Source organism: Copadichromis virginalis, linkage group LG15, assembly GCF_057382275.1.
Source record: "Copadichromis virginalis isolate Kocher_CV1m ecotype Utaka linkage group LG15, C_Virginalis_male_GT1.1, whole genome shotgun sequence".
Classification (NCBI taxonomy): domain Eukaryota; kingdom Metazoa; phylum Chordata; class Actinopteri; order Cichliformes; family Cichlidae; genus Copadichromis; species Copadichromis virginalis.
In genome coordinates, this window is record NC_140632.1 from 12891324 (window position 1) to 12916045 (window position 24722).

General features: G+C 38.3%; 1 protein-coding gene across 10 annotated transcripts in view; it reads right to left on the bottom strand.

Moving 5' to 3' along the window:
- otofa (otoferlin a) overlaps positions 1-24722 on the bottom strand; it is an 88365-nt gene that overhangs the window by 49296 nt on the left and 14347 nt on the right. For all 10 annotated transcript variants that reach the window (XM_085431990.1, XM_085431983.1, XM_085431988.1 and 7 more), the window contains exons 3-5: positions 14671-14759; positions 5463-5562; positions 663-862 (exon numbers count right to left, since the gene is read on the bottom strand). In XM_085431990.1, the coding sequence (XP_085288116.1) occupies positions 663-862; positions 5463-5562; positions 14671-14759 (389 nt within the window). The remainder of the gene's footprint in view (positions 1-662; positions 863-5462; positions 5563-14670; positions 14760-24722) is intronic.

Here is a 24722-nt window from a genome sequence, read left to right on the forward strand (position 1 = left end):
GACACTGCAAACTTCTTATAGAGCTACAAAGCTTTACTCTGTGCCAAATATGCAAAACAACTTCTAACGTCTTTCAGTCTGGAGTCTCTGGACAGCAATTAGGTCATTTATGTTAAAAAGAGCTGCCTAGCACTACTGAGAATCTAAAGAATCCAGCAACTGTTGTTCTTCACTGCTCTGGTATTAAATTGAGTAAATTTATGTCTTTTCTACACGGGACCAAAGGTTGTTCCTTTTGGCTTTACAGTTATGTAACTGTCCCGAGGGGTTAAGCTGCTAGTTCTGCCTCGAATACTTTGCTTATTTCATTGAAACTTTGCAAAAACAATAACAATAGTCAAGTCTACACCATAGACTGATGATCAACTGATCACTTATAACAGCTCGTTTGTGGAACAATAAAGTCTTTATTAAAAAACAGACTTCCTGTTTATTTCTCTCTGTAATCATAACAGATGTTGCATGAACTAGTCAGTAATTCTCACCCACGTGTGAGTCAGTAGTGCTGTTACTGGAACTGACTTCTTAAAAAGTGAATCATGTAATTAAAACAATATATCTTGTTTGGGAAGCCAACACATTAATCTTGAAAGGCAAATTAAGAGTAGTTGATTTGTAATGTGCTATGTTCTAATGTAGAGATGGTTTTATGTTTGACTTACTTTCTGAAGGTTGGTATGGATCCATGTAAAGATCGTCCAGGGGACGTCCCTGACCCGTGGCTTTGTCCTGACAGCAAGCTATCTGTTTCAAAGGAAAACGTCCCATCACGGTCGTCAGGAACATCCAAGAAGTCCCCGTCACTCCACACTCCAACCATGCCATCCATCGGCTGGTACCTGATCTCTATGGTAACATTGGTCTGGAAATGAAATAGTGAATGAATGAAAATGAGCTTACTTGAAACGGCGTTACGAAGCTTCAAAGTATTTGGATAAAATCATAGTAAATCTTTCAGAAGCAAAGACGTACAGCTTATCTTTAAATGACTTCAAGTACTTAATCTGGTCATTTAATTTGAAGCATTATCTAATATCTAAAATCTCTCTTCAGTTTTAATGGTTAGAAGTTAGGTCTGAAAAACACTTTTTTTTAACTTTTCCCCAAAATAAAGTTTAAAACATCTTTAAACAGTGTCCTCTCCAGAAACTTATACTTCTACTATAAACTCTACTGTTCTCCACAGATTGACATTTTTATAGTATCTTTTAAATGCGTCTTTGTTTCCTCTGATATGAGACTTCATTTGCTAAGGAAATCTCAGTCTTCTCTCAGCTGTTGTAGGGACTTAATTATGCCTTTGTCAAAATCAGATATAATCACTTGTGATACCTCTAACTGAGAAACAGTCAAAAGACATTTTGCCCTTGCTACATATATAATTTTTATTTGCTAGAATGGCAGTGTATCCAGACATTAGAACATACTCACATAGCCATCAATATCATATCACTGTATGCTGTTAAAGCTTGAGAAACAGCAAGTTACCTGCAGATGCTGTAAAGTTATTTTAATCTAACATATTCTTCGGCACAGGAAGAATGCCTACAGCGTCAACTACCACATGAATTAAAAAACTTAAGCTGGGATTGTACAGTTTTCCAAGACCAACATGTTAGCTTAAGATGTGTGCTAAAGTGTCAGAAGACTGCATTTATGCCAACTTGAGAATGTCAATAAACGGAGTGAGTCCCTTTCAACTCCTGTATTTAAATCCACAACTCTGAAGCAGAAACTGTCTTTTAAAAAAAACAAACAAACAGATTTTGGACCCATTAGCAAATTTAACACACTCATTTATATATGTCATTATTAGTTGTGAGGCAGCTTTGACTGACAGGGTGCACCAACCACTGAGCCATGAGTGAGTCTTTATATGTTACAACCAACACACAAGTCAAACTGAGCTTGTAGTTCACTGAAATAAACAACAACAACAACAACAAAACAATAGACAACACAGTAATACATAGTCTTGGCATGTCTATATCAGTTTAATTGTGTAGAAAAAGCTCTTGATAGTAGAAACAAACTTGACAGGACAATAAATGATGTCTTCTGCTTGGTATTTGTTGGGGGAAGTCAGACTGACACTAACTGCTTGTTTAATCCAGGTCAGAAACATGGGTGACACTTTAGTGTGTCTTTAGTGCCTTCTTGGGAGTCTTGCTTGGACAAGTTTTAGCCTCCTAACAACGACCTGATCTTTTTTACAGAGCAGCCAATTTATTCCACTGACAAAGATGGATGAGGAAAAAAATGTACATGGGGCTCTCGGCTCCTTTCTCCTCCATTTCTCTCTGTGTCGCCAGCTCTTCCTTATATCCTCACAAGGCGATAGCTGTGGTCCGTGAGGAGTTCGATTTGTTTCTATGGCAACCACACCAGTGCAGGATTGTAAGTAAAAGTGTTGCTCTCAGGTTATGTCTGGCTTAGTTTTACCAGTTTTTTGGTACAAAATCACCATTCTCCTGTTTTCATGGGAAGCGACTTGCACATATGTCTGTGGATATGTGCATCAATGTGTGCAATGTGTGTAAACCCTGAAGCTCTCCCATGCTGCGTGTCATCATCTCAGAAGCATCACATCAGTGCTCCCGGTTCCAGGAACACCATTCTGCACACTGGGGTGGTTTGAAAGCTCATATGGTTGGCTTCTCTCTCACACACTCAATTGTGCTGCCCTCATTTCCATATACATATTCACTCTTACATTATGCATTCGCTGCTAAATCAGCCTCACTCTCAACCTCACCACTGAACTGCTCTCGGTTGAGCGGTTTTAAATAAAATTTCCAATCAATAGTAAATATCTGGATTCATGTTAAATGCAAATGTGCTGATGTTGCTACGACACACTTGTATTTCCATCAGATCCTCGTTGATGTGAGGGTCCTTAATGCTTGTGCCTTTATAGGCCAAGTGATGACTGTTACATTGCTTATTGTCAGCAGTGCAGGTGGAATTCAAGATTGATTTCTCCATTTAATGGTCCCCTATTTGCTTGTGAATGCATTTTGGAAGCTAATACAATCCCTTTCAATTCTAATGACGTATGGTAAGTTGTATAATTTACAAAACTAGAAGTTCGATTTAGGCTCAGTTTTAACCTCTGCTGTGTTCATCAGGTTCTTTCAACTACCTAACTAAAGGTAATGTAACCATGGAGTAAAGGCATGTTTTCATGACTGTGATATTCAATAAGTCTATTTTAGATTAGACTCATTTTGACACATTTTGGGCACTTTGGAGTCTCTGCTTGAATTTAAAATAAAGATATTTGAAAGTTCGCAGCAAATGTTGCTGATCTTTTCAGTGAGGCTAAACATGGAGCCTATCCTAGTTAGTTACTGCCTGTGTTACTTTCTGGTGACCAGAGATGGGCAGTAACGCGTTACTTGTAACGCGTTACTGTAATCTGATTACTTTTTTCAAGTAACGAGTAAAGTAAGGGATTACTATTGCAAAAACGGTAATTAGATTACGCTACTTTCCCGTAGTAACTCTGCGTTACTGCGTTACTAAAACCGTGATTTTTTTGCAAGAATGTCTCATGACAGTGACGTAAGCGAGTGCGCCCTTAGTGACAACAGCTGTGTGCAGATCAACAATGGATCACATATCGATTGTGGGAGAGAGTATGAGCGTGCAGCGTTTAAAGCAGGGGTGTCAAACTCAAATACACAGTGGGCCAAAATTCAAAACTGGAACAAAGTCGCGGGCTAACGTTAATATTTATTGAAAAAAGAAATCTTCCTCCAGATATAAGAATGAATCTTTTCTTATGGACTCAAATAAGTTTTGCTGAAAAACTGAATATGGAACAAGCAAAGCTTAATACTAAACTATATATATATATTAGCTGTATAATACCAGTAGGCCAGCTCTAATAGTAATTTGGTGTGGCTTTGCGGGCCAAATGTAATTAGGCTGCGGGCCAAATTTGGCCCGCGGGCCAGAGTTTGACACCTATGGTTTAAAGCGTGGAAGTACTGACCTTACTTTGAGTTTGATTCCATAAAAAGTGACAAAAACATTAGCGTCCATCGTGCGTGGGAAGAAAACTTCTTTTTACAGCGAAAAAAACCCCTAAACTTCCAAGCAAGCACCGAGTGCGCAACGACGTAATGGGAAACTCACAGAGAAAAGGATTCTTCCACTGACCGCTGCCGCACACCTGCACCAGGGTAAACCTCCGCCTACTCCACTCCTGCTTTGCAGGTGAAAATAGAGCAACAGGACCGCTAGTCTTTGACTTTATTTATTTTCTGCTGTGTTTTACTTGCATCTATTTGAAAGACTGAGTGTAAACACAAAAAATATTTTATTTTATGTGCTGGAATGTGCAGAAAATAGGTTTAAATGTTAAACTAATTTATTCAAGTCAGAGAATGTTGCATATAATTAAATTTTTTGCTTGATGCATAAAGTTAAAAGATTAAAACTGATAAAACAAGTTAAAAAAGGGACTTTTCCATTTGATTATATTTTGTATGATGGATTATGTAGAAAAAGTAGAATTGGGCTGAAAGATCTATCGCTTTATCACCTCTTCAGGTTGTAAATCGTGTTTTTAAAAAGTAACTAAGTAATTAATTACTTTTGAAAATAAGTAATCAGTAAAGTAACGGGATTATTTTTGGGGGGAAGTATTCAGTAATTAGTTACTGATTACTTTTTTCAAGTAACTTGACCAACACTGCTGGTGACTAGGAAAAATCTAAACAATATGTAAACTCAACAGTAGCATGTGATCAGTTCATAAAGCAAAGACATCTATAACATCTTTGTGGGAATAATATTTACCTATTTTATGGCAAAATGCTATACTTTCAGCAACAAATTGCTAATTTTGCCATTTGTTGCTTGTTGGGTAACATGTTGTACGTTTATCCAAGCCCTTTTTTTTATTTTCTCAAAACTGTCCTTGTTACCACTGAAAAAGATGTCACTGGTTTAGTAGGATCATTAGAGAGCAAGCCGACTTCTATCCACAATTTTTTTCAATCCAAATTAAGAAAAAATAACCAGATTTTAATGTTTCCTGGTGATTGATGGACCTCTGTTCATCTTTACTTCTGAGATACTCTCCAAGATGCTTTTCTTATACTTAAACATGCCACTGACCTGTTGTCTAATTAGCTGCAAAATGTTCCTCGAGCTGAACTTACTTTTCCTTTTGTTGCCCTGTTACTCAATGTTTTGCTGCCGATCACTTCAAAACAGCTTTGATTTTTTTCTGTTATTTTCTTATTTTAAACATTTGATATGTTATCTGTGTTGTCTTGTCGATAAAATATGGGTTTATGAATGAATCCCAACATAAACTGAAATAAAGCTACAGAAGGCCCAACATTAAAGGTTTCAAATTAGATGGTGCAGTCACATGAAAATGCTGTCTAAATATTTTGATTGGCTCACATTGATTTATGTCTGTAGATTGTTCTAATGTGAGAGTTTACCTTTATTGACGTGTTGTTATCATCAGTGAGTGTGTCAGTCAGCTCTAGATGTCCCTCTTCAGCCACTTTCTGAAGCACCATACAGAAAGTCCCAATGAGTCTGTAGGAAAAGAGCAACAAAGAGCCATGCATTGTAAACAGAAATCAATAGAATCAATAATGGCATTGTGTCACTTGTCTTTTGTTCCTCCTCTGCTGCCCATCTGTTTATCTTTGTTTTACATGCTGCAATAGAGCGCTCGCATCACTGCATTTGGAAAAAAAAACACATGCAAACATACATGTCCTAGTTTAAACCTTTAAAGTTTGCACCCCCCCCCCCCCCTTTTTAAGGCTTTGCTTGTTTAAGCAATACAATGACCAAGCCAAATTTATTGTGTACAACATAATTTCTTTCTTATAAAAGTGTGCTAAACTACCTCACCAGGAGTGTAGAGCTGTGAACTCACATTATGAAAACAAAAATATGACAAAAGAAGCTGTGAATTGCTGAATGGGAAAAAAAAAACCCTACATATATATTTATAATATGTTAACATGTCTCTGTCTTTGTTATTAAAAAAACATTTCGCAGTTTAAAATTTGATTTGTCATCTTGTTCCATATTTCATTAAATACATGGGATTTTAATAATTAACAAATCCCTTAGCGGTTTCATTAAATTTTACACAACATCTCCTCTTTTTTTGGATGTAAGCAGCAGTGAACTGAGCTGTTTTGGCCACTGCAGGTGTCTAATTTGATCCATATCACTTTGGCACTCTTTCTACTTCTGTTGGACATTTGCGGTGACAGACAGTGAAAAAGTACTTCACTACCTTTGTCACCAGCTCACTCTGCCATATGCTGCATCTCAAACGAAGTAATTAGTGCCCCAACCCCCCGGTTAGTTTGGAAGTGCATCTTGTGAAATGATTTTTGCTTCTGCTGTGATAACTAATTTTCCTAGCAGATAAGCAATAGGAATTAAGTTTTACTGCCTATTTTAAAATACTTAGACATTTTTCATGCTTAATATCAAACAGTTAACACAAAAATGTTCCACACTGGTCAAAACTACTCTGTAAATTAAACATCTATCCATCTACTATTTATTCTACCTATAAATTATGTCCAAACGAGCTACAGCTAAAAGATATTGCTGTAGCCATGATTGCATTAAATGTGGATTTTTACTATAAAGGCACTACAAAAAAAAGTGGAGGCTGCACATGCATCTTCAACCTAGCCACAAATCAGATTTACAGTCAGCACATTTTCAGAATAGGCAACAAAGTGAAAAAACAAAATGTGAAATATGGTCACATTTCCTCTTCTGTTCCTAAGTTATGGCATTTAATAATGTCCATGAAAGTGTGACATCACGGTGAAGTCTACCGTTGGTATTTTGGGCTTAAAATGTCATTTTATATTCTATCACGTCAGACATTGGTGTAGTAACTTGTGCTTTGAAGCTTAAATATTCATATTTGTGCAAACTGTGGAGAAACTACCTCGAGGCTTTCCTGAGATACTGTGTTCATAAAAATGGGATTGACAGACAGACTGATGATCCATCAACATAATGCTTTCAGGAGAGAATTTCATTTTATGTTATGGAACGTTTAGTAAACATACACCATACATTTTTTAATATAATGCGTTGCCTCCATCCAGAACCCCCTGAAGAATTACCAACATAATGGTACCTCCCTATTGCAAACTTTAGATCATAAGATGGATTTCTCCACTGCCCAAGGACACCTCATAAAATGTTACAGTGGGTAGAAACTCAGTACAGTGCCCATTCAGGTGGTCAATTAGAGCTGCTGAATAATTTAAAAAGTTTCCCTCATAAAAGTGTGTTGTTTGCAGAGCAGTCAGCCACACATGAAGAACCACATTGAGCCCAACCATATGGCATTTCTGCCATATACAGTGGTGACAAACAATGTTTACAGCTACACAAACACGTACCTCGGATAACTCACGGACCGAAAATAAAGCTGCATCTTATATTTCTACTGCATATGTGACATACAGGGTGATAAATATTCAAAGAGAGCATCAAAAGGAAGGAAAGGCATACACACAAACAGCAGCCTGGATATGAGCCCGTAGGGAGATACAATATCATAAAACGAAAGTGTGGAAACAATAGTTAACCAGCTGCCATGCACACACTTGCAAATACACATGCACACACAGAGGAAATCTGTAGGGATCGCAGCCAACAATGTGATCTTCCCAACAGGACTACTGAACCTGACAAGTCAGAATAGAGTGAAGGACTGCAGTACGCACAAACACACACATGTACACAAGGACACCTGCAATTCAACATACCCCCCCACCCCCCACCCCTCCCCCCGAATGCTATCTCAATAAATGAATGAGCTGCAACAAAAGCAGCAATCTGTCTGCTATTATTTTTTTCCCCCTTTCCTTAGATTAATCTCTCGCTCTTTCTATACCTTCTGTTTTCACTTTGTCTTTCCTCTGGAGTCAGTGGTGATGAATTCAAACTACAGTAGAAAGTGAGGCTACATTTGTCAGCAGAGCTTCGAAACTTAATAATGAGGTAAATTTAGACTTCCAGAACTTGACTTCTCTTTGAATTGCAGGTTAAAAAAAACCCCCAAAAACAGTATGTGCTTCCCCCGAGGCGCTGGCAGGTTCTGCCTTTGTGAAAGTGAGTATCTGCCAGGCTCCCCAATGCATAACTCCATGCACAACTCTACAGGCCTGACATGACTAAAGAAAAACGTCTGTGTGGATATAGATGGCTTTGTGCAGAAAACTTTTTTTCTTTTGAAGATGAATAGAAACTTCTGAGACTCTGAGCAATATTACTAATAACCCACTGCACTGTTTCCTTTACCAGACAGGGGTGATCAATATATCCAGTGCTACTTAAATGGTCTGTCATTTCCTTTCAACCCTTGTAGCACGTGTTGCAAGTGCTGAATAATTGAACTGAGCAAGGCCTATCATGTTCTGGCTCGCTTTTTTTTAGCACTTCAAAGGTGGCATTCATTATTGATTGAAGTCCTGCAAACAATTTACTTTCATCTGCTTCATGATTCAGCTCCCTTCCCTTTCAATTTGCATTAATTCTTCTTCTCTTTCTCAATTTAAGGTGTGACTATGGCAAAATGTCTGGCTCAGGTGTATTTGTGAAGAGGTGAGCTCAGCTTTGAAATGTAAAATATTTTTTCCAAGGCAGACAGAGGGTTCGCAAAGATGCTCTAATCCACTGCAGCGGCAGGTAGTGCAGCTGGAGGATAGTGTGAAATGGAAATGTTACAGCTGACAGGAGTGTGTGATTTGGCCCCCGTGATCTGCCAGATCTCTGCCAAGCACTCTGCTGCCACTAATACAAATATGAGCAGATTCACTGAATGCATCACTGAATTGCTCAAAGATGATCTATTGATTCATGGGGATGCAATCAATACACCCTGTCTCCTTTTCACACACGCAGATGAGCTTAATAGAATTTTTAACCGCAAATGATAGAAAAAGCTATTATGTCTTGCTTTATTGCCCATCAGCATGCCATTGCAATCTGAGTGTGGTCCTGCGGTTTAGCTCCTTTTACTGCTGTGATGCATATACATAAAGCACTCTTACAGCTTTGTAACAGACACATTCCATTGCAGGACAAAACAAAGAATTATATGTAAATGTGTTTGTTTTGACTGATTGTTTTATTTCAAACTATGCCAAAGGATAGAGAGGCGAAGTGGAAGAAAGAGAGAACATAAGGTTTGTAAAGATGCGTGTGGGGGTGCGGAGCATAGACAAAATCTGCCTATTATTGACACAATTTTCATTTTGCACTGAAACAAAAGCAAAAATGAAACCAGGTTTATCTGTTTAGCTGAAGACTCCTCAGTCACACAGGCTGATCAGCAACCCCTCGGTACAGTTGGCCACTAGGGAAATTGTATATTAGCCAACTGGTTTAAGAGTGGTTGCTAGAGATAACTGGCTATCACTGAGTGAAACTGGTCACAAGGAAAGTGTTGCACAAAATTCCTCCATCTGATTTTTTTGGTAGCTGGCAGATTGATACAATTGTGTGAAAAACAGCAGCTAGTCTACATTTAATTGCTAGCTAACTACCATGGAGCAAACTCAACAATGTGTGATGCAAACTGCAAATGGAGAATGTTTGTCTTCAAAATAAAAGTTGTCCCTTAATGCTGAAGTAGACGCCTTTCAAAATGCACAAGTTTTACTTTGAAGGTGAATTGCTTCTGTTTCCATTTTTCAGCTTTAGCATTCCATTTCACAGCAGCTGCCAGTAACTTCTTGCAACCACTCTCAATTGATCAGTGAATACTATTTTACATACCCTGAGGTACCCTTGAGCAAGGTACCGTCCCTACACACTGCTCCCCGGGCGCTGCACTGGTGGCTGCCCACTGCTTCACTGGGTGAATGGGTTAAATGCAGAAGAGTAATTTCCCTATGGGGACTAACACATACACATTATTATATATGTTGCTGGACAGGAAGGATCAATTGAAAGCACCTAAAAAATTACTTTTTTTGTCTTGCTTTTGGCTTTGTTTCCTCCTTGTTTGTCCTCCCCTATGTCCGTATACATAGTCCCTTTTCCTTTGTTTAGGTGTCTGTTATGTTCCTGAGCTTGGTCGCTTAGGTTATTCCTCGTGCATCTGGACCTTTTAGAATTCTGTTTATTGCTGATATTGAGTTCTCGCTTGCTTACTGTTAAGTCTGCCTCAGGCATCCTGCCTGTGGCTTCTATCTCAGTCTTACAATCTACGCGCTGAGACACCACCGACCTCAGGTTTAGAACACTGAATATGCTATCATATAACCTGTCACTGTTCAGTGCTCAATAACTCCCACACAGTATACCCCATGATGGGCCGAATATGAAAGCAAATCTCTCAGCCACATGAGAAAACAAATAAAACACGGTCTATATGTCACTACAGCAAAGAGGCCACTACACATCACTGCCCTTTCTTTGTGTTTTTGTAATGTGATCACATTTGTGGTGGTAGGGTGTATCACACTGGCCCTAAAGTGTGTTGGTACAAACAGTGATGAAGTAGATCAAATACCCTGGTAATTAAGTAGCCTGTGGACATGTGGAACAGGTGCAAGAACCACAAAAGCTGTGACTCACACTGAATTATTTACCTGTTTAAATGTGTGTCAGGTTATGCTTTTGTACTCAGTTTTTACATTTAAGAACTGCCTACTTATGGCAAAGTATACATTTTGCTTGGACTCAACCATCTCCAAATGTGCTTGAGCTGTTATGAAAAAGTAAGTCGATGAAAAAGTTTCATTAAAATAGAACAGTGTTTTTTTCCCACCCAAGAGAAACTCTGGCTCACATCAATTCTGCTTTTAAATTGAATTTAATGTATGTTTTTTAAAATGGATCTAGCAGTTTCTTTGTGTACAACTGTAAAAATTGCCTTCATTGCTTAAGGATCAATGATGCAGAATTAATATCCATCTGAAGTTATGAAAAAGCTTTCCATAGTTGGAAAAAACATCTGAAAAAATTATAACTCTATATGCAGTGTTAAGAATGAGAATCTTGCTGTGTCAGAGCAATGGCATGCTTGCACCTATATGAATTTGTTATATTTCTTTTTTGTAAACAAGACTCTCTATATACACAGCCAATACATTATATATTCAATATATAATATGCAGTCAATATACAGTCGTGCCTTGTTAATTGCTTAGATTCCTAACAAGTTGCCTGTAGTAACTACTTGCCAGGTGGTAGTAAAACCGTAAAAATTGCAATGCAAACCAGAACCAGGAAATGTTCACTTTCAGTGTAAAAAGCCATACCTTACCACTGCAATTGAGAGATTTCCTTTACTTTGAAGGCAAACTGTCACAGTTTATGTTTTTTTGTCACGCTTTTCTTTTTTCACTGTGGCTTGATGAGTAGCTGGGGAGTATTCGTAGGCAAGCCGAACCTTTGCCCACCAACAATGGGCAACCACAACAATCTGCTAGCAACCAAAGCAATCATGCGGTTTCTGCCAGCTGGTTAAGGAGTGCACATTTTTCCCCTATGATGGGTGATTGCTAGCTGGTTGAGAACCAGTATCTAGGCCTGTGTGACTAACAAAGATTAAAGTTAGATAGCAACAATTGGAATTGCATTCCGGCACCTTTAGTTAATGAGTAATTACATCTGATAGGCAGGTTATTGCATAATGTTGCTGAATGCGTGAATTTTTCATGCACTGCAACCTGGCATTCTTCCAGTGATGACATGGAGATAGTTGCTCACTAATACAAACATAATGGCATCCCACAGCCTGCTTACACCTTCAACGCATCCCTTTCTTCCCTGTGATGCATTTATGGTGCTGACCTAAAGTTATGTATGCTATACTTCAGCATTTAGCTATGAGGAGTGAGCATAAATTGAGTAGTGTTTTTTTTTAATTGCAAGATAATTTTAAATGAAACATTTTAAACAGTTCAACAAGCATCAGGAAACACACAAAATGTTTCTGTGTAGTTTATTACAAAATGTATCCATGAGCTAAATGTACAGTTGCTGAATTTCCTTAGGAGAGGGAAAAATGTTAATGTGTGACACTGATAGATGAAGCAGTATGTGACATTTTATAAACTGGAAGTTTAAATCTTACATTTAAAGTTGTCATGAATTTTGAATAAGTTATTAGACCTTTAAATAACGTGTTGCTAAATTATATTTTTGTGAAGCATTTTGCAAAAACAAATTTAAGTATGCTCATTTTGTGTTTTTCAAAGGTTGCATGAAAATATCAGTTTAGTATAGGCTACACTGATAGGTTTGCAGTGTTTAACTTAGTTGGCTAAATCAAAAAGTAGCAAAAGTAGCATCACAGGTCAGCTAATCTCTAAAGAGAGAAAATCTACTAGAGTTCACAAGCAAATTATCATCAAACTTATTTCTAAGTAATTTTTCCCCACTCTGCACTGCCACGCTTACAGCTTACAGCTCTTACAGCTCTTACAGCTCCCCAACCCAATAAATCATACTTTAATCCTGCTGACTAGGGCCTTATTCACCTGACTCCACATTCACAATAGTCACACATCCAGAATGGTGAAGTTATATCACATGGTCAGTAGTCATGTGTCTGCAAAACTATGCTACTTTGGTGCAGTGTTGCTTTTAGCAAAATGCTAATGTAGACATTGTTCTACTCACACTGGTGTTACTGCCCAGCCTAATACTGTTTTTCCTGTAAATTCTTAATCTGTTAGATTTTACATCTTTGCTAGGGAGCATATAATTACAGACCATTTTGAATAGGTGGCTTTGCGTAAGTAGCTAGCTTGATTAGCACGTTATGTATATCAGTTTTTCACTCTGAATTGGTAAGGCTAATTTTTGACAGAAAAATGACCAGAAAGATTAAAAAATATCAGCTGCTTCCCTATGGTGTCTTTTCGTACAACTAGCGTTAAAGGTGACTGAGAAGCCAAGGTGACTGCATTCTTAAGCTGTAGTGACTTGCTAATTGTAGGACAGTCACACTAAAGCAGGATTAGGCAAATAAAGTTCCCAAGGGGCCGCATACAGAAACAAACTGGGACTGTTGTGGATTTAATACTGAGGTGAACTGATATCAGCTTTTTGGTGCGGCCCTCCACAAACGTTTCAGATTCTCATGTTGCCATTTGGGAAAATTAACCGTCCACCCCTGCCCAAACCCTCCTAAACTCACTGACCCCTAATTGTCATGCATGCCTGTAAAAATGTATTTGTCTTTGTTTCAACTTCAGTCTTCCACACAATGGCATAAAGAAATCTTGCTGACAGTTCAAATCTGCCTTGATGTAGACTTGATCTAGCATGTGTCTGCACACCTGTCACCAGCATTTAGCTCTTTATTACACACATTTACATGCAGCTAAATTTGCACACTGCAGACATGATTAGGTTACATAGACTAACTATTGAGCTGGTGCTACACACATGTATTGATGCTTATGGGCACACACAGAAGGAAGTTAACATTACTGTGCTTTATTAACTCGGAGGGTGGTGCAATGTTTTCTCTAGTCTGAACCATATTAGACACATCAATCAGTCCATTGTGAGAAGTTGGGCAGCTGGTATAATTTGACTGGATTTGTTATGGACACAGTAGGTGGACTGGCTTCCTGGTACAACCAGTCCATCACTTTTTCAAGCAGGACACAAAAAGTGCACAGCGCCATCCAAATGAACCAAAATAAAGGAAAAATTAACAAGAAATTGAAGAAGTGAGGAGAAGAGGGATATTACTTAACTAGCCAATTTACACAAACAGCCTTGCACAAATGATTTCTACACCTTGTCTATGTGGGAAGCGTAATAGAAACAACACATTAGGAGAGCAGTAGTACATTCTGCTCCATTTCTGTTCATACAGGATGTATTCGGGTGACATGCATTTTGGCAGCTCTCAAAAGGCATCACACAGGTATGAGCATCAAGAGGTCGAATACATATCTGAAATGTAAGAAATACTAATGTGCAAGGAGTACAAGAGCAGTTACATGGTCTAGTTGGACGGCTGGATTGATGAAATAGGAATGTGTTCTTTCAGACATGCGAGAAATGGTGACAGAAAAATAAGGCTCTTCTCTGTAGACAAAGCATTATAAGTTATTAGTGTCATGCTGCACCCATGATTCAGGTCAGATGAACCTCACAGTAATATTTTTAGTTGGTTCTCACATGATTACACCTCGTGAGGTTGGGATGTGTCAGTAAAAACATATTAGCTATGACACAATTAAAAAAAAATGAAACATTTGTCTGACTTGTCTTTAAACCTACGGATATTGTAAAAGCAATGATACTCAACTTTCAGTTGTATCATCAGCTACAGGACCGGATGGGTTTTTTCTAAAATGATCTGACTGTTTGGAGTGTGTGAAATGATAAATATGCCTGTTACCAAGACTTTAATACTGTTTCATTACCTCTGCCCACTTTCTGGCGTGATGCTTACTCAGCCCTGGCTGCTGTTTGCAGTCTGTTGCATACAGGTGAGTCAATTTAGAGCAAACCCCTAGGGGAATTTAAGCGTTTCCTTCATTAGGTTAGCTACATGCATCATGTGTCAGTCTGGGGTGGTCACAGGTTGCAACAGAAAGGCAGGAAGGCAAACATAGACAATTTACTCTGAAGCGCTGTCTGGGGGGCTTGAATTAGTAAACAGCACCATACCTGTTGGAGAAGACCTTGCTGTAATTGTACACTTGGATCTCTAGCATTTCATTTCCATCCAGCTTGCTGGCAATGGGCCATCGAAATGTCTGAAAAAGAGAAAAAAAACATGGTCAGGTTGCAGCTAACATGCAGCATTGATTATTCGGATTATATGCAAATGCAATCAATTATATGCACGGAAAAAAGTGACAAGTTCTGTTATGTTCAGAGTGACACCATTAAATTGCTTGTTTTCTCCAAGCAGTAACCTCACAGATGGAGCCTTTGCATAAATGGCAAAAACAGTTCATCTAATTGCCACTTGAGGTTGCAAAAAAGTTCCTGCAGACTCAGATTTTAAAACTGGAGAGCATTAAAGATAAATGCATGTTAACAGCATGGCATAGGGTTTTGACCTCAAGAGATAATATGTGACATGCAGTCTAAAGTGCTTTGCGTTGCCTGTAAAACTAAACAAGTGCTATGTTAATGTCAGACTATTCCACTTCATCATGGTGGCCACATTCTATCTTTTATATGCAGCCTATGATTTTGCACATTAGTTCAACTATACTATAACTATAACTTCCAATTTATCTGATTTGTGTACTTATTATTATTATTATTTTTATATTGAAATGGCAATTATCAACACTTTTCCAAAATCAATTTTTCTCAACTGATTAATTTATCCACCATCTAACTGTTTACTAGATAAAATTCCTTTAAGTTCAAGGTAAAATACACAGTACTATCTATCTTCTCACTTAAGTATAGGCAAAAATAAAAAAGTCAACCAAAGTCCCGGACTATATTCAAGGCCCTATGTCAGCATGCGTCTGTTACTTTGCAGTATCCTTGATTTTCTTTTTCTAAAAATCACCAGCAGCTACAGAGACACTGTTCAGGAGGGATTTTTTTATTGATGTTTTATTCATCACGCTGAACATCTCCAGGTTATATTGCACCAACCAAGCTTACTGATAACTTTTGCATCAGTGAAAACAAGAAAAAGCAGGAGCTAAGCAAAAATCCAATGAAAATGTATTTATTATCCTCCTGTTTGTGAGTCTGAGGATAGCTTTGAGGGATAACTGTTAATTAGCATTTTAAAAGGAATTAGCTCTGAATAACAGTTTTACTATATTTCCAAAGACTGAAGTTCATTTGAAATCATTTTTCTTTACTCGATGACAAATAATCATCGAAACGATATCTCTCTTGAAGGTCCTGTTGAGTGAAAATTATATTGCTGTCTATATGGAGACTTAAATTGAATCATCTAAACAGATGAGTTGTTATCATTTTATATGAATCAGAAAAGAGAGTCTGATACATCTAGACAATATTTACTATCTAATGAGATTAAATTTTTCTTCTACACTCATCTAGGTGGCTGATTCTTTAAAATGTAGTTGTATTATTTTATAAATGAAAGCTTTAAAAACAACATATATTGTTGCGTTGCCTGTAAACGCAGGCAACGCGTGCGTTTACAGGGTAAAACATATTACTGCCAACAGATATCCAAAGCTTGTTTAAAGTGAGTTGGACTGCTATGATATGACTTGAGAGCATCAATCTTAATAAAATGCAGAGTCAAGACTGGCTGCAGACATCGGTAAAAGAATTTTGTCACAGGAATTTATTCAGTCCTGTAAAAAATCAAGTGCACCTTATGATTCAGTAGCTTGTAGAACCACTTTTAGCATTTGACTGTGGACAACTTTGGTAAACAGAGGAATTTATCGCCAAGTCAGCAACTGCAAGACGGCTGAGTAAGCAAAACAAGTGCAAAATCTTCATGAAAATTGACCACTGAAACAATGTCCTTTGGACAAATGAGAGTTTAGTCACATCTGTCCAAAACACATTTTTCCTGAAGTCTTCTGGTTTGTTTAGATGAAACTAAGCCGCGCTGCTATGTTCTTTTAAAAAATAGGCCATCTCCTGGCAACCTGTGCAAATTTCCAAACTTCTTCAATCTTTTTCTAATTATACTGTCATGAACTTTCACCTTTAACATTCTAATTGAGCCCTGTAGTGTCTGAGATATAGCTCTTGGGTTTTGCAGTGTCTCTGAGCTTTGCATGGACATTGGTGTAGATTTGTTGGAACATCCATACCTGGGAAGATTATAGCATTGTCTTAACACACACCTAAATGCTTCATTCCAACAAAATGCTAAAGCTTCTGCTTTTATACAGGCGAGCCCACCTGCTGGTTATCATTTATATAATAAAATCACAGTTTATTCTGAAAACATTCCACTGGTTTTTTATATGAAAATAAGCTTGAACAATCTTTCTTTCTCAAACCTCTAATCACAGCTGACTTCAGCAAAGTAATATATCCAAACTCTCTTCAGGTTTGTTGCTACCAGCTTTACATCAGAAGAGTGAATTACTTGGATTCATTAATCCCCACACTAAAGGGACTCGAGAATTATAAAACACTTAGCAGTTAGCCTTTTAAGGAAAGTATGATAGATGTGGTAAAAGCAATTAATTGGCTTTTACTGCTTCCATTAATAAAGTATGACATCCAATTGTGATGCATTACTCACTCCACCTGTGTTGATTAACTATGACAGGGCGAGACCAGAAGATAAAAGAAACAAATGTAAGTTATAAATTTAGCCCCATCATACATACAGGTGTTGATTCACATTCAGTAAATCACCTCTAAGCCTCTTGCTGTACAATATGACGGGAAAGAGTCTTCACAAGGGCACAGGGATAAATGTTGCACAGGTGATTTAAAAGTAATTCGCCCCTTGCTGATATGGGCCTCTGACTTAGGAGAACACTGCAGGCTGTCAGACAAGAGATCCATCAAGACCGTCCCATTAGCGAATCCCGTGGTTTCCACCTGCTACTGTTAGACCTTCAAGGATCTGTGGCCAGGCCTGTAAGTGTGCATTAACATCAGTCCATGCATACTCAACCTTCAGGATCTGCAGCCTGTGTTCCCAGGTTTCAGTCAGAAGAAGCTAGTACTGCCCCTTCTTTCCCACCACCCTCAAAGCCTGAAAACATCCTGAAGTGACAGTCGTTGTCTGAGGTAGTGGCTAATACAGCCGCGCCACATCTCATTTAATACCGAATCTCCTCCGGCATGTTTGAACAGCCGAGAGTGCGAAAAGGAGGCCCCAGCATGGTGTTAATGGTGCACAAATGACAGCGCACACAGCTAATGCCCTATACACACACACCACTGCATAACACACACACTTCAAGTCAAATGATACACACCACTGTGTGATTAGGAATTGTTTATACAACACCAGGGAGATTGGGCAGCCATATTAATTTCCCAAGAGTCAGAGAAGCACAAATTTTAATCAGTGAATGTAAACTCAATACAAACATGCGTGTTATATGTCTAAGTGCTTGTAAACATTTCCTGTTTTCCTACTATTTTTTTGACACGCACCACCTTTAAACATCTGTTTATAGCATTGTCATGTCTGTTATGTTGCTTTGGTATACTATTCAGAACAACTTATTGCTAAAATAACACAGACAGGAATCCACAACAAGAAAGCTTAAGCTGCTTATGCTGCCTGAGGCTTTTGTAGCCACCGTGACAGACAAAATGCTTACAGTGGTTTAAATACCTGCACAGGACAGATAAACAAAATGAGAGGTGGGAAAGTGGAAAAGCTTGGTGGGCTTCAGTTGTAAACAAGTGTCTGCAAACAGAGCAATTTCTGGTTATGCTATGCAAAATTAAACTCAAAATTAAGCCTTAAAGGAGCACCAGTTTTTCAATTTTCAATCTATGCTTTTTATTTAATGAAAAAACGTTGATATTATATACAAGACAAAGAAGATTCCCTTTTTGTGCTTCACCCTGCTAGGTAGATTGCATGCACTGCAATTTTCTTTACTTAGCTCTATTTATTTAAAATGTAAAAGAGGCATGAATAAATAATGTGATTATGTGACAATTGTGATTTAGCCAAATGTTTAATTTTACTTTTTCAGGCTCAGGGCAATAAAATATTAAAATTAAACATACTTAAAAGAAAACAACATACTGAAGATTTGCAGGTATTAGACTCCCTGCTCATGTTCACCCCCAACAAAAGCTGCCGGTAAATTTGTTGTTACAAGGTTTCATGTTACTTATGGCAAATTTTGGTACCACTATCCCAGCGTCACAACAGAATTCAAGACTCATCAGACTAGGCAATGTTTTACTAATCTTCTATTGCCCAATATCTGTAGCCTTCCTGTCAGAACAAAGCAGTCTGGCCATTCTTCTCCGACCTCTGGCATCAACAAGGCATTTTCACCCAGAGAACTACCCCTCACTACATATTTTCTCTTTTTAAGACCTTTTTCTCTGAACTCTCGGGAGCTCAGACCAGCCCATTTGGCACCAACAACATGTCATAGTCAAAGTCACTTAAATCACCTTTGTCTGCTTGCCTAAATGCCCTGAGTTGCTGCTTTGTGATCAGCTAATAGATCAGCTGTACTCAATGAAGTGCATGGTGAGTGTACAAGACCACTCTGAAAAAGTGAAGACTTTCTGACCGAGAAAGAAGAGGCAACAAAGTTACAATAAAGTGAACATCCTGGCAAAGATCCCACAGATGTTAACACATCTGGCCGTGGAAAAAACTGACACACAGTGGTGACAAAATCAAAACTTTAGTCAACAGAATAATGCACACTTTGTTTAGCAAAGCTTTCTTCTCTAAAAAACATTCCGTTTCCTTAGCTACAGTAGATGTTTCATGTTTTTAAAAAAGTTCTTGTTAATTATTAATGGTAAATGGTAACTGGCTTTTCATGAACCAGTAAAAAAGCTTCAGGGATCAGTTGATATGATCACAGTTGATTTTTACTCTTTGCTGAATCTTCAGCATAGGTACGTAACCGCAAATCCCCGTGAAACCCTACAACATAAACCTACTCTGTAACCTGATGTGCACCGGTGTAACACTAGTTATTCTGTGAGTTTCCTGCTATTTTTTCAATGCAGTTCTTGAATGAATCAGTGAGTATAACAGTCATAGCTTCGACATAAAGAATTAGCCTCAGTATAACAGATGTCAAATTCCTGAAGGGGAATTGCGAAGCATGTCAGAATGGATGCGAAGAGATGAGGGACAAATATATTTGCCTCTGGTCTCTCATCAAAGAGACGACCAGAAGAAAAAAAAGTGCCAGGATTTTATTTGTTTTGCCTGGCACTGCATGTAAATCACCAGGACATCAGCACAAGGTAATTAATGCTACACAGAAGAAGGCTGGCCTGCAGCGCCAGACACTTATATAGGTTACGTCATAGGCTCTACAACGATTCATCGCAACTCTGTCACACTGTCATGGCTTTAAGGAAATTTGAATAGAGTGTAGCCATCATTCATTTTATTCTTAACACTTATTTTCCTTCTCCGATGGGCTAAAAAGAGCCTTTTCACAGAATTTCCAGAAGACATTTGGACTTCTCAAAGTGGAAAAATAACACTCACATCTCTGTGAGCTACAATAATGTATTGGTATGCACAAAACACCACAACCCTTGGTTTGCCTTACTTTCAGGGAATGCAGCCATGATAGATACTATTATTTAACCCTTGTGTGGTGTTCATATTTTTGTTACTCAGCCAGTGTTCATGGGTCTGGTGGACCCGCTAGAGTTTTGGCTTTCCAAATTAACACTATCAAACAATTTTATGTTAAATTACTGAACAGATGTTTACTTCATCCCAATTACAAGCCATATGAACAGCAAACATGGTTAATTTTTTCTCTTTACCTTTGTTAGATCACATTTATGAATTAAAGTGCTTCTCGATTCTTTTTTTTTTATATAAAATGTTATAAAAAAATAAATCAGTTATAATCAAGTGGAGTGAGTGGAAAGACACAACACATTTACACGTGAAGCAATATGTTTCACAACTAAATGGGATCAGCTGCTCATCAATGGTGACATTAGGCCCAGGGTTGTAAAACAGGGGAGGTGGTGCACCCACTTATCCCACACTGTCCTGATGGCAGCTAGCTTGTCTCTCTGCCGTCGAGCTGGTCTGTCGTCTCGGTTATCAAAATGGATAATCCTGGAAATTTTGTGGAAGTTTTCCAGAGACATTGATGCACGGAAAGGTTCTTGCCGGTTTCTGCATCCCACAGGGATTCTTTGGATTCCCCTTTGGACCTGAAAACTCCTGCAAGGATAAGAACCCCAAAGTAGGCCTTTGGGGTTCTTAGATGAATTTGGTCAATCTCCTTCCACCTTCTAGATTACTGCAATCCAGAAAAAATTTCTGGATGGAATCTGGGATGAAAAGCTCAAATGAAGACTTGATGTCCTGCACATGAGTAACTGTCAGCCGTGTTGGCCCTGGCTTATCACAGTAACAGCTCTGCAGGGTGGCTCATTTCTTGGGCAAGAACACCATTCGATTTCACCAGTTATTGACATCCATATTTCTTCACTTGCTGTCTGGTGGGCTTGTTCTGGTCCTGGAGCTGGCTGCAGATGGGGTACTCGTCTTCGTTTTGTTACTAAATGGTGCTCAACTTCATCCTCTTCTTCAAAGTCACTGTCAGACTCTGAATTTTCAGAAATGTGAAATATTCTGAAACCTCTTTGTCAACATCATCATCCGAAGCCCCTCTCTCTTCCAAAATCAACTGGATGGCCCTCGCAGCAGATAATCTTTTGCCATCTTGATCAGTTGTGATAAAGAACCACACTGGCAAAGTCTTATTTATAGTATTATGCCCCTAATTTGCAGGTGGGACAGGGTATGAGAAAATAAAATTTGGATCCCTCAAGAAAGAGGGTAAAATGTGTGGGAATGTAAGAGCAGACGGTGTTGATAGTTGAATTTTCAACAATGCTGCAACTTTGTGCAGGAGGGGAAGAAAACACTATCAGCAGCACCAGAAAGGAGGAAGACAGAGTGTGGGAACACATGACCTACACTTTCAACACTTTTATTAGACCTGGGTCCAGTGGACCCGAACACCTTGTATGTAATGTAAATGCGTGGGGGGAGGTACAGTATGAGGTCATTGAAAATTAGTTCGGATTTATGTTCTTCACAGAAAATAAGCCAAAGCCAATGAATTTCAGGTTGAAAAAATAATTAATTGTTTCATTTTTCTTTTGAAAAAAACTGAAAACGGGTCTCACAGACCTGAACACCATACAAGGGTTAAACCTGTGCTAATATGTATTCTGTATTAATGTTTTGATGTCAATTAAGCCCCTGTACAGTCAGCCAGAATTAGCCAAAAAGTTATATTAGTAAAAAAGAACACTAACAATGTGTAGTCAGACAGTGTTATGGATTGTAAAGTTTTCCAGTTATACAAACTCGACCTTCAAGTGTCAGTAGTCACTGTGCTTCAAACACTGACTGATGTAACTGCTGCAATGCGCCTACTCTACCATTCAGGCTGGCTTGCTTTATCAAAATGCATCACTGATTATGTGAATCTAGGAATATGTGAGAGTAACTGGAGAAGCAACCGCTGCAATGATGCTTTTAAAAAGGCAAACGAACACTAATCTTATTTTAGATCTGCTCCATTCTTTTCTGAGCTTGCCTGAATACTACACTACTACTATTCCCAGACTCCCACGCCCAACCCCCTGCATTGTACAACGCCTAATTGCCAGAGTGAGGCCGCTCATTAAAAGTGACAGAACTGATGTCACTAACCACAAGCCTTGAGACCACAGCGCTCTATCAGAGCGGCTAAATGCGAAGCTGAGGAAAAGCCATTACTGCTGTGAACCCACGCTCTAGCATCATGGTGAACAAATGGATGACCTCAGTTTTCCCTCCACTCACCATCCTTTTATATCTCATGACTGTTGCCACAGACACAGAAAATGAAAACACCTCCATTATTAATTACGAACAAAATATTTTTTTAAAGACGTGCACTGCACTGACAGTAGGAAAATTCTTCTTACAGCTTGTAAAGTCAGGTCAAACTCGCAGGCTTCTTACAACCTTATGATGTTGTAGTCGTCAAAACTTTGATTCTTCAGGCTTTATCCTTAAAGGGTAAAGGAGATAAAGGGAGACTGCAAAAAGATTGCAGCTCCATTACCAGCAGGCTACATATGCACCAGCTGCATCCAGATGCTATAGCATTGAAGTTTTTCTGATGTGCTAGTGTGAGTCCACCTCTGCATGAGTTCATCCCTCAATGCTAGAACTTCACTTCACCAACATACAGAAACTTAACAATAAATTTCACTGCTCAGCTTTTTCTATTATCATCTTTCTTTCTTTACTGTCCAGCGTGATTTTAATTCATTTTTATCAAATAAATGTGTTATCATTGTGGAACACATGGTTATCTTCACAACCATGCTGAGTAAAACTAAACCACCAACTGATGATTCTGATTAGTACACGACCCGGTCTAGCTCCTGAGCTACAGTCACCACAGTTGACTATAAATTAGAAAATTGGGCAGGTCATCTACTAAATGGAACATTTGTGGTTTGATCCCTGATACTGAACCACAAATTGTGCATGTTAAATAGGAAGAATTTAGTCAGAAAAAGCATAGAAAAGCGCTTGTATGAATGGTCCAATGGGTAAATGAGGCATATTGTATAAAAAGCTTTGACTGCTCCAGAGGAACAGAAAATCATTATATACAAATCAGTACATTTACCATTTAAATGTTAGCATATACTTAAAAATTAGTTTCTTATTATTAGGATTTTTTTTTCAACAAGTAATGCAGCAGATTACTCTTTAATGGCAGTGATGAGAACAAAAAGACTTTCATTTGCTGTTTTTAATTATTTGCTGTAGGCATCTATTTGCAATCACTGTCTGGTTCGGTTTATTCACCAAATTAGAGCTCAAAGCTGCCTTAGAGGTTGCTTAGTTATGCTTAGGCTCAGAAACATTTTACTTTTCTGTAGAACATCTTTCTGCGGACTTCACCTGGAGCCATAACACTCCCTTCCCAGTTAAGAAGGTACATCAGCATCACTACTTTCTCAGGAGGCTGAGGCGTGTTGGACTTGGGGGCTTAGTTCTGAACCTATTTTTGCACCACCACACATCTATACAAGCAGATGCAAGAGGCTTGACATGAGGCTGCAGTGCAGAACCACCAGACTCAGGAACAGCCTCTGCTGTCAGATTGTTGAACTCTGGTGGTGCTCTGTAGTCTGCTGCTGCCAGATAAAGGTCAAAAACATGAGAAACATCTTGCATTTGCACTATCCACTGTACCTTAAATTTTCTTATTACCTCTGACAAAGAGCTTCTGTATTTGGTAGCATTTGTGTGGGTGCGTGGCATTCTGTCTGTAAACACAATAGCTCGAGAAGTTTTGAATGAACTCTGATAAAACTTTGTAGGAGTGTAGAGGTCATGGGGTCGTGTTAGCAATCCATTAAAATCTGGCTTGCACCCACCACAGGTCTTTAAGGTCAACTTAATGATTGACCTTAATATATAGGTCAAAAACTGAAAAAAGCCTAATTACGTAGACACTGTCTACGTAATTAGTAATTATGTTGTTAACATGTAAAAAGCACTTTATAAAGATTTAAAATATCATATTAGACTTGACCTCTGACCTCTCCTAAAGGTGAGTAGATTGATCTGATGGTCAAAGTGATAATAATGCTAGACAGAGCTATTTAAAAATGTTTTTACTGTGTTGTTTGTATTGACAAGATATTGGTATTTATTGAGTGATATACAGGAATTCTTAACATCACATGACTTTTAACCTCTGGTCTCGTCCTCAAGGTAAAATAAATTTACACAAGTGCTTAAAATTAAGCTGCCTTTGTTCGTTATAGCAACATGATTTTTACTGCACTACAAACTTCTTAAAGTAAAAAGAACAAAGAAATGATATATTTTTATAATTGAGAGTATATAAAATGAATGAAGGTGTACAAAATACGTAACTGCCCCATTAAAATTAAATGTTGCCCAGAGAGTGAGCTGCTTTGGCAGAGGTTTGAGCTTCTGGAGTGCTTCTTGTTTATTCTTCATATTTTCTTATTTATTCTAAATGACAGTGTGAATGAGCTCAAGCTGTCTGTTCCTA